We start from the raw sequence: 15,991 nt of genomic DNA, 5'->3' as shown, positions 1-15,991 counted from the left end.
CTACAGGTGGAGTCTTCTCCTACAATTCCATTAAACTTCCTCCCCTCCCCCACCCACATACATGTTTAAATGGAGCTGTGTCAATCATGAGAACTTCAGAGTAATGCGGGTGCAGGTTACCTGTTACCATCCCACTTGGGGGCTGATCTTCCAAAAGTTTCTTTTGCATTTTACAACAGAACTCCCATCCAATGAAATTGATTTAATTGCTAAATTTCATACATGAATATTCTTCTGCCTGTCACTTTAGATGATGCTTAAAGTGTGTATCCATATGCATGTGTGGAGGAAGGAAGACGAGATACCTTGAGAAGTATATTGCCTACCTTTTCTTAAGTCAGTGAGTTTGTTAAAACAGCGTGAAAGCAGCTTGGCCCCCGTGAAAGGGCACGTTGTAGTTCTGTTTTCCACGGGCTGCCTTCTCAGCCTGTCTGGAGCCGCAGGTGCCTTCGGCTGGAAGGGAGCTGACACTGGGCTGTGTGCAGTGTGGGTGTACTCATGCTCTTGCTTGAAGATGCTCTTTGGAAATTTGTTTAAAAGTTAGAGAAATGGAACACTTTAAAAAAAATGTTCTTGCGGTTGCCACCTTATTTTTCTGCTTAAATTTGGATTTCGGTAAATAAGACTTTTTCTTCCTGTAACTCCCAACCTTGAGTAGAATGTGTGTATATGTATTGACTATACCTTATATACCCATTATGGATTATTTATATATATGGATTTTTAAAATGCTGAGAAAATCTATGAGGCCGCCTTTCTCTTTTTGTTTTCCTGTCTCTGACCCACTCTGATGCAGCTGTCAGTTAAAAAACTGGTTGGCATGATTTTCTGCTATTTTTGAAGCCAGACTCTCTTTTACCTACTTTTTTGCTGTTGTTCCCTTCAGTTTTCTCCCTCTGCTTCTATATATTTTATTGCGGTCATCAGCTCATTTCCCCAAGTGAAGTTCTGCCCCTTTCTCCAAGTCTTGCTCACCCTTCAAAAAGTTTAGAGAAAGCCTTACTTGCAGTTGAACCAGCACTGTGTGGAAGAGGAAGTACCCGGCCCCGCAGGCTCTGTTGCCAGGATCACACCGCACTTGCTTAATGCTTCCAGCCAGAAGCCGAGGGGAGGAAGGGGCTCACCTGGTAGAAGCTTGCTGTCTGTTGGGGGAGGGCGAGTTCCCAGCACCAGACGGGGCGGGACCTCCCTGGCGTCCAAGCCCTGCTGTTTATCCTCTGCTCCTCCAGCTGAGGTCTGTGTGCTTGTACAAACGGCCCAGCCTTTGCAGTCTCTGTGGGAAAGGCCTTTCCCTGGCTCCTGTCCTTCTGTGTACAACTAGGACAGCAGGGGAATTTGCTGTTTATTTAGTCTCAGGTTGTTTTTGAATGATGAGAGGATATTATTATTAATATTATTATTAATTCTCATTTGCCTTGAAAGGCAAGTGTCTGTAACAGCAGGGCCGGGGCTGGCTGACGCCTGGAGCCCAGAGTGGTGGGAGCTCAGACCATGAACTCTCACTGGCTGTCCTGTGGGGGGTGTGCGTTAGCAGGAACCTGAATCAGAAGCCAGGACTCAAACCAGGCACTTTGACACAAATGTGAGTGTCCCAAGGGGGTGCACCAACCTTGTGGTGCCTGAAAGCTGACCTGATATTGCAGAGTTTAAAAGGCTGCATAGTTGTAGAGTGGCTAGATCAAAGCCACTACATGGGTTTCATGGATCCTTCCCATCCCAGACATCTTTTCCCTGGTATCCTTCTTTTTCTTCCCGTGTAGTTATGTGTTCCTTGGCCTTGGTACACAAAGACAGGTCAGGGAGTGAAGCTGTGCACAGTGACTTCCCACTGGAGAAACTCTTGGTTTAGAAAGAAGACTGTTGCGCCCGGTGTGGTAGCCTAGTGGCTTAGGTCCTTGCCTTGCACACCCGGGATCCCATATGGGTGCTGGTTCTAATCCTGGTGGCCCCGCTTCCCATCCAGCTCCCTGCTTGTGGCCTGGGAAAGCAGTTGAGGATGGCCCAAAGCCTTGGGACCCTGCACCCACGTGAGAAGAAGAAGAAGCTCCTGGCTTCTGGCTTCGGATCGGCTCAGCTCCAACCATTGCGGACACCTGGGGAGTGAATCTTCTTCTCTGTCTCTCCTCCTTTCTGTATGTCTGACTTTCCAATAAAAAAGAACGACAGAAGGTAAAGGTGTTGACGAAGCCTTCGGTCCCTCTGTGTGTCTGCGTGTGGATCTGAGAGAAGGAATTCCACTTGTTCGCAGTTTGCTTCTTCATCCTTGTGAGCAAGACTTGAGGTGTGCCCCCACATCTAATGGGAACTTACACAAAGCAAGGAAAAGCGAAACTGAAAGTCTATGTTGATTTAAAAGTTGTTGAAATTCATGCATAGAGAGGTCTTCAAAAGCTTGTGCCCCTGAAAACTTTTAATTCTATGTCCATAAACTTTTTTCCAGTACCCTCATGTTTATATCTTCTGTATGTTACACACAGTAAGTCAGTACACAGGTACACACACACACTCAGGGAAGACAGTGGCTGATTTTTCGTAGCTCTGAGCTTGCTTTCGTCATTCTCTTTTTAAGGTTTTTTTCTTCTCCCTGTGGTCTGTATTTCGTTGGCATTTTTTCTTGGAGGAGTCTTTGTCTTTTCCTTCCCCTTCCCTGGGGTCGTTTGCGCCAGGCCTGCAGTGCCCACTTCCTTGGGTGTCTGCCCTGCTCCTCTCACCTAGCTCCAACGACGGGTGCTTCCTGTACACTCAGTTCCGTGGCGCAGTGCAGTGGAGCTGGAGTGTCAGATAGATGGTGTGTTCCTGTAAGAATTCACCCCAAAGATTACACGGAAGTTCATTCAAGTTCAGACGTCAAGTAATTTTTTGTCCTCAGAGAAGAACAAAATCTATGCTTGCTGATTTCTTTTAGGAGATGTGTTTGGTTATACATGTGCATTCTTTGCTGGGGACATGCATTGTCGCATGTTTGCCTTTGTGCTGTGAACATTGCCTTGTTCCTTGCCTGTACCTTTCCCCCTAATTTTTGTGTAATTGATTATTCTCATTGTTACCAAGCAAGTAGAGCTTTTGTTGTTGTTACTGAAACTGCTAGTGCTACAACATCTGGTAGCAGACTGGGCGTGGGGACTCAGCGGCTGCTCGTTGACTGGGCAGTGGCAGGCTGCTGCTGGTATTTATACAGCTCATTATATGGGGAGGGGGGAGGGGGTTGGCTTTAATTGAGGTAGGTGCTTAGATATTTTGCTATTTTATTCTTTCCTTGAGGAACATGTAGAACCTTTGAAATATGAATTTGTTTCACTGCTTTGTAACTTTTAGATTTTTAAATAACCTGTAACTACTGAATTCCTGCTTTAATAGCTGCCTTGGGGAAAGTGCCATAAAGAGCTGTGCGGCCGGTTATCGTTAGTATACTTTGGCACTTCAAACTCCAATGGTAATATATAATTAGTTCATTATCCACCTCGTGTTTCTGGCCAGAAAACAGAGGTAATTAATCACCATAAGTACAAATGACCTTTTTGTGCATATAAAAATCCGTAAAGCATGATTATTTATATGCAAGAATGAAAAGATTCTTCTTTACGTGGAACTGTTAAAATGGCATTGAAGACTCTTGGTTCCTCATTTGCTGAAACAATTGGCGTGTGTATAATGAGTCTAGACGTCCCATCTGTGATGGGGATAGACGAAGGTTTCCCAGATATCGTCGCTGAGGATTAAGGGGGACTGATTAATCAGCGCCCCGAGTTATCCCTCTGACGGCTTCTCTTGCTTTGACTTCTCACCTTACTTCAGTCCAAAAGGCGTTGGCAGTTCTGCTGTCGTGCTTCCCAGACACTGGGGACAGACAGGTTGGCTTTCCCGTTTTCTCTTCTGTGGTTGTTTCCTCTGGAGCCACCTGTGCTGGAGCAGTCTGTCAGGTGCGCACATGGTCACATGTTGAGTCCTCTCCCCCCTTTTCAAGATTACTTTACTTGGAAGGCAGAGTTAGCGAGAGATTTTCATCCCCTGAGAGAGAGAGAGAGAGAGAGAGAGAGAGAGAGAGAGAGAGAAGCGATCTTTCACCCCCTGCTTCACTCCCAGGTGGCTGCAGTGGCCACGGCTGGGTCATACCAGCGCTAGGAGCCTGCAGCTCTGACAAGGTCTCTTACACAAGTGGCAGGGGCCCAAGCACTTGGGCCATCTTCTGCTGCTCTCCCAGGGGGCACCAGCAGGGAGCTGCTTGCAAGTGGCCGGCTGGGACTCTAACCAATACTCATGGGATTCTGAGTCACTTTTCTAGTGACTTGGTTGCAGGGAGTACACCTTAGGAATCCAGATAGCCTATGTTCGCTTAGTAAGTATCCCTTCCTTTTTAAAACTATAGTAGGGGCCAAGTAGGTAAAACTCTGACCAGTTTAATTGCTTATGGTAATAAGCAAAATCTCATGTTTTAAATTAAATCCGTCAGGTTTTTAGGAGCAGACCTGTTATTTTGCTGTAACTCATGCTGCATTGTATCTTTGGCTACCATTTGGCCTGAGGGTCCGTGGCAGTTTGGAGTCACTGGAAACACGCATGAGACATGCACACCATGATGCCACCCTCTCTCGGCACTCACTGTGGCAAGCCCAGGAAGTCTCTGGGGATAGCGCACAGCTCATCATTGGCGTTTCAGACAGGAGGTCAGGGCTGCCACACCATGCTCTGTTTTGGAGGAGTCAGGGATGGGTCCTCTAGCTTCCATGCCCTAGCTCAGGAATTGCCAGAGCAAGAAAAACCAGCCTTTGGTGCTGCTTCACTCATGCTTGGGCAGAGTGTCGCCCTCACTCCTCACCAGCTGGGCGGAGCTGGCACGGTGAGGCCTCTCTGATTTCAAGCCTGTGCCCATGACAGAAGCCTCCATGTGTGCTGAGCAGCTTCTGGCTTTCTGGCAGCGTGGGTGCTGATGGGTGCACCGACTCTTAGTGCCCTTCTACAGCTGAACGGGACCTGGCTGGTGGGGTGAACCATATGGCTTGAAAGACCCATGCATGACCCCCAGCCCTGTCCGTGGGCTGGGCCCAGGCACAGCGCCCATCCTTATGTTTCCCGTGACACCTGCTATTCCCAGAGCCTGTCTCTCTTCACACTTTTGTTTCTTTACTTGAGGGACAACAAGATGCTTCTGCTCAAAAAGTCCCCAGATTGACCTCCCCCGAATGATCTGTATGCTGACATGGCCACCCAGCATGCTGTGATGGGGCCTCTGTGTGTCTTCTGGCTCTCTATGTGGCCACATGAGGCTAGGAGACATTTGTTACGTTGCAGAGTGGCTTCATTAGCGGGCCAGGGAGTTCTGGGCTGTTTTTGGCATGGGTGAACATGGTCATCCCCAGCACCCCGTTACCACTGAATCCATGTGAGGAAGCAGAAGGTGTCCAGATGCTTCACTTTGCATCAGTCCCCAGGTGCAGGAGGAGTCCATCTGGGGCTGATGAATCATGTTCTCAGCAGCGTTGCTCTGTAGACTTAGCTGTGGCTTGTGATCTTGATGGCACTGAGGCATGGAAAATGTCCTGAACCCTACTGCAGTTCTCTGGTGGGTGTAGCAGCTTCCCTGGGAACTTATTGGACATGCAGTTTCTTGGGCCTCATCCTGTACTCAGAACCTCCGGGGCTTCCCCTGTCATGTAACTTTGCTGGGCTCTGTGGTGGGAGACCTCCTGCTTTGGAGTGGGATTATTTGCTAGAACTTTCCGCAGCTTGAAACTGTCTGGAACAGGAGTTGGTAACCACATGTGACTGATGAGCTCATGAGAAGTACAGCTGCTGACTGCAATGGAATTCATCTGATTATTAATTTCAGTATCTCTCAATTTAATCTTAGGTCACTGCATGTGACTAGTAGTTGTCCACTGGGCAGTCCAGCTCCAGAATATACCGCTATTAATTACTGTGTGGAGACACTCTTGAAATGCTTTACATATAAATCATTGGTTACAGAATCTAGAGTTTTACCTCCTAGGACAATGTTCTCCCAAAGTGAAACTCCTGCTTTCACAATGGTTTATTTGGCTTCTTCTGTAGTCTGGAGGCAGGGGGAAGTTTGCTGCTTACTGGCCTGCTGGGGGCAGCAGCGCCCGAGCGGGGCTCTGTGTGAGAGCCCTGGCTGGTGCCTTTGCCTGCTGTAAGTGCAAACTGTTGATGGTGATGGGGACTCAGCCTCTCAGGAAGGGGTCGAGGTGTTGTCCAGGGTGAGGGCTGAGTCTGTGGTTTCTTCCAGTTGGAGTGCAGGTCCATCACACATAGCCAGTGAGGTTGGGAGTTGGGGAGGTGGGAAGAACTGTATTTTGAGGCTTGCTGGCAAAAGAAGGTTTAAAAGAGATGTTAATGAGCTTTTCAGGCACTGTGGGTCTCTCATGGAACCTTACAGAAATTGAAGTGAAGGGGTGGTTGAAGTGCTGAATTAGGAGTGACACATCAGATCTAGACCAAACTCTAGAATAGCGTTCAGTTTGACTTATGAGTGTATTTTAAAATTATTTACTTGTGACAGAGATGGGGGAGGGGGAGGGAACAACTGTTGGAAGGGAAGAGTAGAGACAGAGAGTGAGCGAGAGCGAGCAAGAGCGAGCAGGGGGCAGGGCCTCAACGGCTAGGACTGAAGCCTAGAGCTAGGAACTCAATCCAAGACTCCCATGTATGTGGCAGGAAACCAGTCATTTGAGCCATCACCTGCTATCCCCCCAGATTCTGCATCAGCAGGTAGCTGGAGCCAGGACAGATGACAGGAACTGAACTTGGCTGTGGGGTACGGGCATCTTAACCAGGGTGTTAGTCACTGGATCAAATGCTAGCTCCTGGTTTAGGAAGATTTCAAGGAGCAAGAGAGTAATGCTGTATTTGTCTGAATTGAGATAGTACCAGAGGGACAGTCTTGGGGCAGTTTCTGTGCTAACTTGCCATAGTTTTGTCTATATTTCCAAAATCCCATTGGGAGTTTTGGGCCAGGAATGGTGCTGGTAGTTGTGTGATCCTGTGGCCATTTAGGAGTCATGGAACACCTGAGAAGGGGTTGGGACGTCTCTCTCAAATCTAGCAAGTGAAATCTCCAAATTAAAGGAACCATCAGCAGTGAAACAGAAAATGACACTCAGTTCTCTGTCAGAAACCACGTTCTACATGACTGAGCTTCCTAATTGAGGGCCCCATGGTTGCATTATTTAAATCCTTGGCATTGATTTTCATAATCCATCTCTCAGAATCATGGAATGTTAAAACCAGGAAGGCGACGACCTAGAAGTGGTCACAATCCACTTTCCTTGTTTTATACTCCAAGGGAAGAGAGACTCCGAGGGGCCAGGGTGGCAAGGCTCAGCCAGAAGGTCCCTGATTCTGGCCAGGGCGTCCAGGATTGCTCAGCACACTGCTCTTCTGTTCACTCTGTGTGCTAGGCTCCTCGGTGTCTGGGTCGGAGAACAGCTGGAGTCAGAGGGCACAAGTTAGATACAGGAGAAAGTAGGAAATAAGATTGATGAGAAAGGTATAATAAGAATATGTTAACTGTGTCACATAATACAATGTAATTAATGAATAAATTTTAAAAAATAGTAAAAAAAAAGAATATGTTGATGTTCACTGTCTTAGAGCTCTTGCTACTAATGTGTTGTGGAGACATCTTAAGAACTCCAGTGGAATATTTTGGTGAAATATTGCAGTTCTTTCCGTGGTAGCTAAAATATCTGTACCATGTATACTGATGATTTAATTACCGCAAGACTCAAAAAGTTTTAATTTATTAATTTCTTTGAAAGTTACAAAGAAAATTACAGAGAGAGAGAGGGGGGGAGCCAGAGAGTTTATCAAGGGTGATACCCCTTTGTTTCATAACTTTCTTACTTTGCTCCCGAAGTGTTTTGATGTTGCCTGCATAGAGTGTGGTGCTTCGCACGTAACTGACATCCCCTAAATACTGACTGAAGGAATGGATGGCATCCCATCCAGACAGCTCTCAGTGTTTATTTGTTTTAGATTTTTACTATAGTTGGGGGGCATTTTTTGTCATTTAGGGAGACTATTATCTGTGTAAGCCCTTCCCATCCATGTCCCCTCCCCCGCTTTCTCTTGCATGGTGCCCAACAAAGACTTCACACCAAAAGGTTGGGAAAGGTTTTGTCAATTGAATGTGAGGTTATTGTTTGTGTCCACAAAACAAAGGCCTAAATCACATTTAGCATAATTTGTGGTTTTAAATTGAACTGATTTAGCAAGGAGAGTGAAATAATCTCTCATCCTGTCAAAAAGGCGATACCTTTAGACCAGCATTTAATTGCATCGGCGGAGTAACTTTGGGAAGGCAGCAGTAATTCTGGCTGCATTATTCTTGGTTTGTGGCTAAATTGAGATCATCATTTTCTCCTGGTTTCCACTAACTTTATTGTTCTTCAGACTAATCAGATGAATGTGGTGGTTGCTGGATGTTAGTGGTAGCTGGAGGGTGGCATGGAGGAAGGGATGGGGTCTCTGCATAGTTGTTCTTCATCACTTTATGGACGCCGGGAAGAAATAGGATGACACAAGTGTGTTGTCTGAGGAGTTCCCGGTGAACATATACGCAAAGTGGATGCCGTTCGTTTGCAGAAAAAAAAAATGTATGCATTCCCTTGAGAGTTTTGCTGTTAGAGTTTATGTGAGCCATAGGCAAGTTCGTGGGCCGTGCAGATGTTTATAGAAGTGAATAGCAGATGGCATGTATGAATTACAATTTGTTAAAAGTGTGCTATCAGTTTTAGCTTTAGATCTTTGAGGTAGCGATGCCTTTGGTATGTGGTCTGGGGAAAGAGGTATTTTGCCCATCCCCGGTGGTTTATGTTCACTTTTGATCTACATACTAGTATTCATAGCATGCTATTGAGTTGGTTTTCTGGAGGCATACAAAAACAGTGCATTGATTAATTGCTGGTTGTGTGTGTGTGTGTTGACCAAGTCACAAACTGAGGCAGGTTGAATATTTAATCATATGTGATTCAGCTTAAATTGTCATTCCTTGCCATGTTCAGAGGGCGGGTGTTGGTGTATTTGGACAGCCTGACTTGTACTATCGCTCAGGAAAGGATTTGAAGCTTGCTGTGTGTCTTCGGAAAGAGAGGCAAGGAACAGAGAGTGTGATAACAGTTGCACTTATTAGACATATTATGACAGTTATGTCCATGTGCTTTGTAATATTCATCTGTAGCCTCTTTGTGGTCCAGCATTCCTCCTTTTCCCTTCTTTACTTCCTATTTCCTTTCTTCTTGTCCATCTGAGGCCAGCCTCAGCAGTGCAAGCCCTTGTCTAATCATGCTAGTAACTTGTTTCAGCTGTTGTTTGGTGGCGGTACAGCAAATAGCCAACACCTTAGATGGTCATGGGAGGTACATCTCTCTTTCATTTGACAGGATGTGTTTCCGGCATTCCTTCCTTGGGAGAGTGAGGTTCCTGGATTCACATTCAATGTTTTTTGTTCTCATAGCTGTGCCACCAAACATAGCGGAACTGAAGAACTTGGAAGTGCTCAACTTCTTTAATAACCAGATTGAGGACCTGCCCACACAGATCAGCAGCCTTCAAAAACTCAAGCACCTGAACCTGGGGTGAGTAGGGCGTGAAGGAAAGGAAATGGAGGAGGGGGGGAGGACAGGGTGTGGGCAAGTGAGGCTCCCATTTTTGTGCTGGCCTAGGAGGAGTGGACTTCTCATTTCTTTCCATGTTTTAGGTTTTTAAAAAAAGCTTTATTGGTTTAATATATCCTTTCAATAGCCTACATTAGTGTGTATCTACTTGAGAACTAATTGGGAAGCTAATTATTGGTGCAGTAAGGGAGATTTTTACTGTATTTTGTTTCCAATAAAATTTTATTTCAGTTATGTTGACCAAGAAGGGACTTATTTGCATAGCATTAATGTTAAGACAAATTGTAATGTGGCTTTTTTTTTTTTTTTCTATCTGGATAAAGTAGAGATAGTTTGCAAAGCACTCGCCTTCCCTGAAGAGAGGGACATGTTTCCTGGCACTGCCTCCCACATCCTTGCGGTTCTCGTAGTTGAGGGTTTGGATCCCATGCCTTCCATCAGGCGGAGGTGAAGAGGCAGCTTATTCAGCTGAGGCCGCAGAACCAAGTAGCAGTAAATAGGAATAATAGCTTCCGCTTCAAGGGTGCTTTTCAGCTCTCAACATGCTCATGCCAGCATTTGGCCCTCTCACTGTCGGGTGGGTAGAGAGGTGAGGCTTTCATGCCTTTGTTTCAGAGAGAGAAAGCCAAGCCTCCTGCCAGGGTTAAGTGACCTGCTCCTGATTAACCCTGAGGTGAGTGCCCGAGCTGGGGAGAGATTGATCTGGGTTCAAGTATTCTCCACTGAACCCCATAGATGCCAGTGTAGCAGTGCCCACTCATGTCTCCTTCTCTGTGTGAGGCATTATATTCATTAAACTGTAGCCACTAAATGCTCTGATTAAACCAGTGATTCACATGGAATGGCAATAGAGACTTGCCAGGGTATTTGGTAATTTAATGGGAAGTCATCATGGAAAGAAAAATCTCATCCACAGAATGATTTTTCATTCAGTCCTACGTGGGGAGCTTGGTGAGACACCCGGGTTTTGAACTGTACTCTGACGGAGAGACCACCTTTGTAAGATCCACATGATAGCCTCTCCTACCAGTCTGGAGACGGGATACTTATCTGGCAAAGCAGAAAAGGAAAGAACCTGCATTTGTATCTTGGCTTTGAAAATTCTAAAGTCCCCATGTTGAATTTATATATAAGAGAAAAGCTAAACTCATTTTAAAAATATTTATTTATATTTATGGGAAAGTCAGAGTTACAGAGAGAAGGAGAAACAAGCAGAAAGATCCTCCATCCAATGGTTCACTCCCCAGCGGCCACAACGGCCAGAGCTGATCCGAAGCCGGGAGCCAGGAGCTTCTTCCAGGTCTCCCATGTGGGCACAGGTTCCTAAGGCTTTGGGCCATCCTCAACTGCTTTCCCAGACAACAGACAGGGAGCTAGATGGGAAGTAGAGCCGCTGGGATTAGATCCATATAAGATCCTGGTGTATGTAAGACGAGGAATTTAGCCACTAGGCTACGGTGCTGGGCCCAGAAGCTAAACTTCTTATTGTTAATTTGTTCATTTTTTTAAGATCAGTAAGAAAATAAATGGATTTTGATCACTAGGGGCAGTGCCTGGTGCCAAGTGAGTGGTACATAGTGTTAGATGTGATCATCATCATTTTATTTGTCTTTCATTTATTTTGTGGTCCTGTCAGTAGCTACTCTGTGTCAGGAATCTCTCTAGTGCTGGGGATCAGATGTGATGACCATGATCGGACACTAAGTGCAGGGGTCAAGGCCTGCTGGAAATGCACAGTGATGGCCCAGCAGTGTCACTGACCAGGGCAGGGAGGACAGCAGTGGAACTGAGTGACCAGGAGAACTAGCAGTAGGGATTAGCCTACTGAGGTGAAACTCGCAGAACTCTTGAAACAGGAAGCGGGATTCCTCTGATTTACAAGAGAGGCATCTCATGCTGAGAGAATAGCATGTCTAAATGCTGGGAGCACTCTTCTCAGAATTTGAAGTTTATCAGTGTTGGTGTGAATAAACTATGAGGCAAGAAACAGTAAGATGAGAGGAGAGGCCAGATAAGAATCATAACTCCTATTCCTCATTGAACGAGTACTTACTGAGTTTTTGTGTAGGTATCAAGTGCTGATCTAGGAGCTGATGCCATCCAGCCATATGGAGCTTGTGATACAATTGAGGGAATAAATAAATGTCCATGATGGCTGAGAGTCAAAAGTGCTAATGAAGGGATCCCATATACTGAGTAAAGGAACTCTGATTTTATTCTACTGACCTTTGAGGATTTTGCCCAGTAGAATGGCTATGAAATGAGGTCAGTTTGTGAGAGTGAAAGGTTAGAATGAAGTGGGGTTCAAATGGAGGAGGCTTAGATCAGGAGAACCAAGCAGAATGCTAGCTCAGCGTCCCAGGTGAATGAGGGCAAGGACTGGAGACAAGGAGGAATACGCTAAGGAAAATGGAAAGAAGGTGAATTGACAGGGCGCTGACTGATGGGGCAGGGTGATACCTGGATTTCTGTGTTGTACAGCTAAACCAGAAGTAGAGAGGGAGAGAAGAATTGGAGAAGAGGCAGTAAGCTCTGGTTTTGTTTGGTTGGGTTTGCGTTCTCTGCCCTGGGACAGAGTTGTAGACTTTTCTTTTTCATCAAAGCTGTCTCTTTGTCCTCTCTTTGTCTTTTTGGCTCGGGGTGCTTTATTGATTGTGTGAAGCTTTCTGTAGTTAATTATGAAGGCACAGAGATGGAGTTGTCAATGTTTGAACAAAATTCTTAGTTCTTTGGGAAAAGAATTAATATGAGTTTCAATAAAGGATGCTTGTTGTCCTTGAATATCACCAAGAATGATATAGGTACAGTAAGGCAGATTTAAGGCAGGTTTTCCGGCGGTTTCTTACAATAAGCATCCTGAATTAAAATATCCACAAAGCAGAGAACAAAGCAGGGTGGGGAGGCCACTGTAGGCATGATCCTGAAGGGACACTCAACCAGGATTTGCTTTTAAGGGTTTATATAGAATTGACTATTTATTCTGATGATAAAAGACAAACCTGAGGACTCTCAGTTAAATAACAGAAATTATAGTCATGCTATTAATTCCTTAAATGTGGTTCACTTTATAGGGATATTTAAAAAAAAACCTGTAGGTTACCTTCGGTAATTATTTAGGGAAAATATTCACCATGGCCATAATTCTGGGATAACAGTTGACCCGGTTGATTGCTAGAGCTCATTTCCTGAACATTTACCAGTTTTCACTGAGCACAGAGTCAAATGTTTATGGATTTTTTTTTATGAAATGCGTGAGTAGGTCACTGAGGAGGTGAGAATTATTGTCTTTAGCTCAGCAAGTTTTGACTGAAGCTGGAAGTGTCAAGATTATCTTGGGAACAAAATGCTCTAAAAGGGAGGCGTTAGGGCCCAGTGTGATAGCCTGGTAGCTAAAGTCCTCACTACACACACCGGGATCCCATATGGGCATTGGTTCTAATCCCAGTGGCCCCGCTTCCCGTCCAGCTCCCTGTTTGTGGCCAGGGAAAGCAATCGAGGACTGCCCAAAGCCTTGGGTCTCCCAGAAGAAGCTCCTGGCTCCTGGCTTCAGATTGGCTCAGCTCTGGGCATTGCAGCCCCTTGGGGAGTGAACCATTGGACAGAAGATCTTTCATGTCTGTCTCTTCTCCTCTTTGTGTATCTGACTTTACAATATAAATAAACACATCTTAAAAAAAATAATAGAAAAAAACGGAGGCATTAGTACAGACCGGGCTATGGCCTCTGGAAGAGGAAGAAAAACGGTGCCAACCAAGCCCAGATTGTTTGGTAGTGTGTGCAAGCCCCTGCCCATTTCTAAGATGCGTTTGAAAAATGTTCCCATGCAAATGAAGGACTTTCTGTCGTTTGGTGTTATTGAGCCTTAATGAACTTTAAATGCCTACAGTGATCTGAGATTAAACCGGCAGGTACAAATAGAAAACCTACGCTTGAATAGTTTGATTCCTGCCAGTTGGCTTTCTCCTAAGGCTTTCACCTTCTCCGGTTTTGGGCTGTGTTTGGTGCTTCCTGTGTTCTCTTTCTGTCGTCCTCCTGACAATCATGCTGTGAGGGTGTTGTTAGTCTTGTATTACTAGTGAGGAAGCCTAGTTCCATAGCAGCTGCTCACTTTCCCCTGGTCATGTAGCTAGTAAGTGGCTAGCAAGTGTTGGAGCCAGCCTTCTCACCCAGCTGTTCCACATGTCCAGGCTTCGTTCTTGTTCTGTCCCCACTGTGATTTGTCACGGAAACCTTGAGCCTACTGCATGGGGAGACAGTGCCTTCTTCAGCACAGCCTCTGTGGATGTGCACACACTCAGCGGGTAGTCCTTGTGGGTCCTTCCTGCACCTTTGGTGGCTGGAGCTGTTGTTCACGTTGCTTCTGGGCTTACTGAAGCATTTGTTTAAATAAGGGCATCCCTTTTACTGCCAGATTAGGGAACCTACTGCTGTCCCAGCTGCCATCTGTGCAGGGGACTCTACTGGGCTGTTGACTGGGAACGTTGGCTTGTCATTCAGAGGAGGAAGAACCTGTGGTTTGGCACATTCCCTCGGCTTGCTCAAGGCTGCCAAGTGGATGGGAACTGTGTCTAGGAGTAAGATATATTTTCCCCTCCAAGGATGCCTAACTGTGGATTTCCTATGCCTGTTATTATAGAAGTGTCTTAATGTGGTTAGAAAAAATGACTAATAATTTTCAAAAATAGGTAATTTAAAGCATGTTTTTAAAAATACATATAGAATTCAAAAGGCAAAGACACATGCCCACAATGCCTCCGACAACCAGGTCCTGGCCAGGTTGAACTTAAGAGCAAGGCACTCAGTCTGACCTCCCCTGTGGGCAGCAGGAGCCTAACGTCTTAAGCTTTCACCTGCTTCCTCCCAAGGAGTGTATTAGTGAGGGAAAAGATGGAATAGGTAATGGTGGCAAGACTCGAACTCAGGTACTTTCAGATGTCCCGAGTGCTGGCTTAAGATGCCGAATCCTGCCCTTAGCCTGTTTCTTCATCTGAATGCAGAATTAATTGTAAGTTCTGTGTTGCTGCTATCCTAGCTAGTTTCAGCGAATGCAGCATAATATGTGATGTAAATGTGCTTCCAGATTGTGAATTTGTAGAGTATGAGTTATTGTCATTATCATGGTTATGCAGGTGAGTTTGCCATGTGTAAAATCCACGTGGGAATTTTTCTGCCCGAGAGATGGAGATTCCATGTTCTCTTTTGGTTTGCCCTCTGCTACCTGCTAATTCTCCTGAGACCTCTTTGGGTAGGGTTGGGCAGGATTGTATCTGCTATAAGGATCAATGGTTAGAGTGATTTATTGTGTCACAATTCTTCCCAGCTTGCAATATGTCAATATTTGCCAACTTTTTTTTTAATGGGCTTCAAGTAGATTGATTCAAAGGCACTTCATTGAGGAAAACTGTAAGTCTAAAAGAATAGGATAAAAAAATTAGGAAAAAAATTTCTTTTAGCTTTTAGATCCACATTAAGGATATGCACATGAGATCTTCAAAAGGTTCATGAAACATCAATATGGTAAAAACAACAATAACAACAAAAAACTGCATGGAGTTCAAAAACTGTTGTACCAAAATAACCTTATCTTTAAAACAACTTGTTTTTAAATTTACCCATTTGAAAGGCAAAGAGTCAGAGCATGGTCCCTTCCTAACGGGATGTCAGCAGCTGGGCACCAGATGCCAATCTTGCTTGAGGGAAACGGAAGCCTGAATCCTTCAGCCATCACTGCTGCCTCCCAGAATCTTCGTTAGTAGGAAGCGAGAGTCCGGAGTCAGAGCTGGGGGTTGAACTTGTTCACCTTGATGTGGAATATAGGTGCCTTCTTATCTTGCTAGGTCAAACATCTGCCTTGAAACTTTCCATCCACCTTTTACAGTGCCCCCATATTGTACATGATAGTCACCATATATATAGTTAATAATAATATACACAGTGTGTTTCTAAAGGGAGTAGATTTGAAGTGTTCTAGCCACTAAAACATGATCAAGCATCTGGGGTAGCATGATTTAACATTTCTATAACGTATACATATATATTAAAATGCTATGTTGCATGCCATTTATAAAGTTTTGACTTGCCAATTGAAATAAATGTTTAAAAAACTCAAACACAGTGAATGGACAAGGATGGCCCTGTGATGTGTCTAACCTGTGCGACAGGTGATCCCAGTCTGTGTTTTGTGTGTGGTGACCTGAGTTTTCCTCTTGACAACAGCATGAATAGGCTGAACACTCTGCCTCGAGGGTTTGGCTCCTTACCAGCTCTTGAAGTCCTGGATTTGACTTACAACAACTTGAATGAAAATTCTCTTCCTGGAAACTTCTTCTACCTTAGTAAGAAACTTTTAATTCTATAAA

At 45.1% G+C, this 15,991-nt stretch overlaps 1 protein-coding gene across 2 annotated transcripts in view; it reads left to right on the top strand.

Moving 5' to 3' along the window:
* RSU1 (Ras suppressor protein 1) overlaps positions 1-15,991 on the top strand; it is a 204,351-nt gene that overhangs the window by 37,721 nt on the left and 150,639 nt on the right. For both annotated transcript variants that reach the window (XM_058669297.1, XM_012929964.2), the window contains 2 exons: positions 9,473-9,593; positions 15,849-15,967. In XM_058669297.1, the coding sequence (XP_058525280.1) occupies positions 9,473-9,593; positions 15,849-15,967 (240 nt within the window). The remainder of the gene's footprint in view (positions 1-9,472; positions 9,594-15,848; positions 15,968-15,991) is intronic.

The sequence above is a fragment of the Ochotona princeps genome, chromosome 10 (assembly GCF_030435755.1).
Source record: "Ochotona princeps isolate mOchPri1 chromosome 10, mOchPri1.hap1, whole genome shotgun sequence".
NCBI lineage: Eukaryota > Metazoa > Chordata > Mammalia > Lagomorpha > Ochotonidae > Ochotona > Ochotona princeps.
This window is presented reverse-complemented; position numbering and strand designations above follow the sequence as displayed.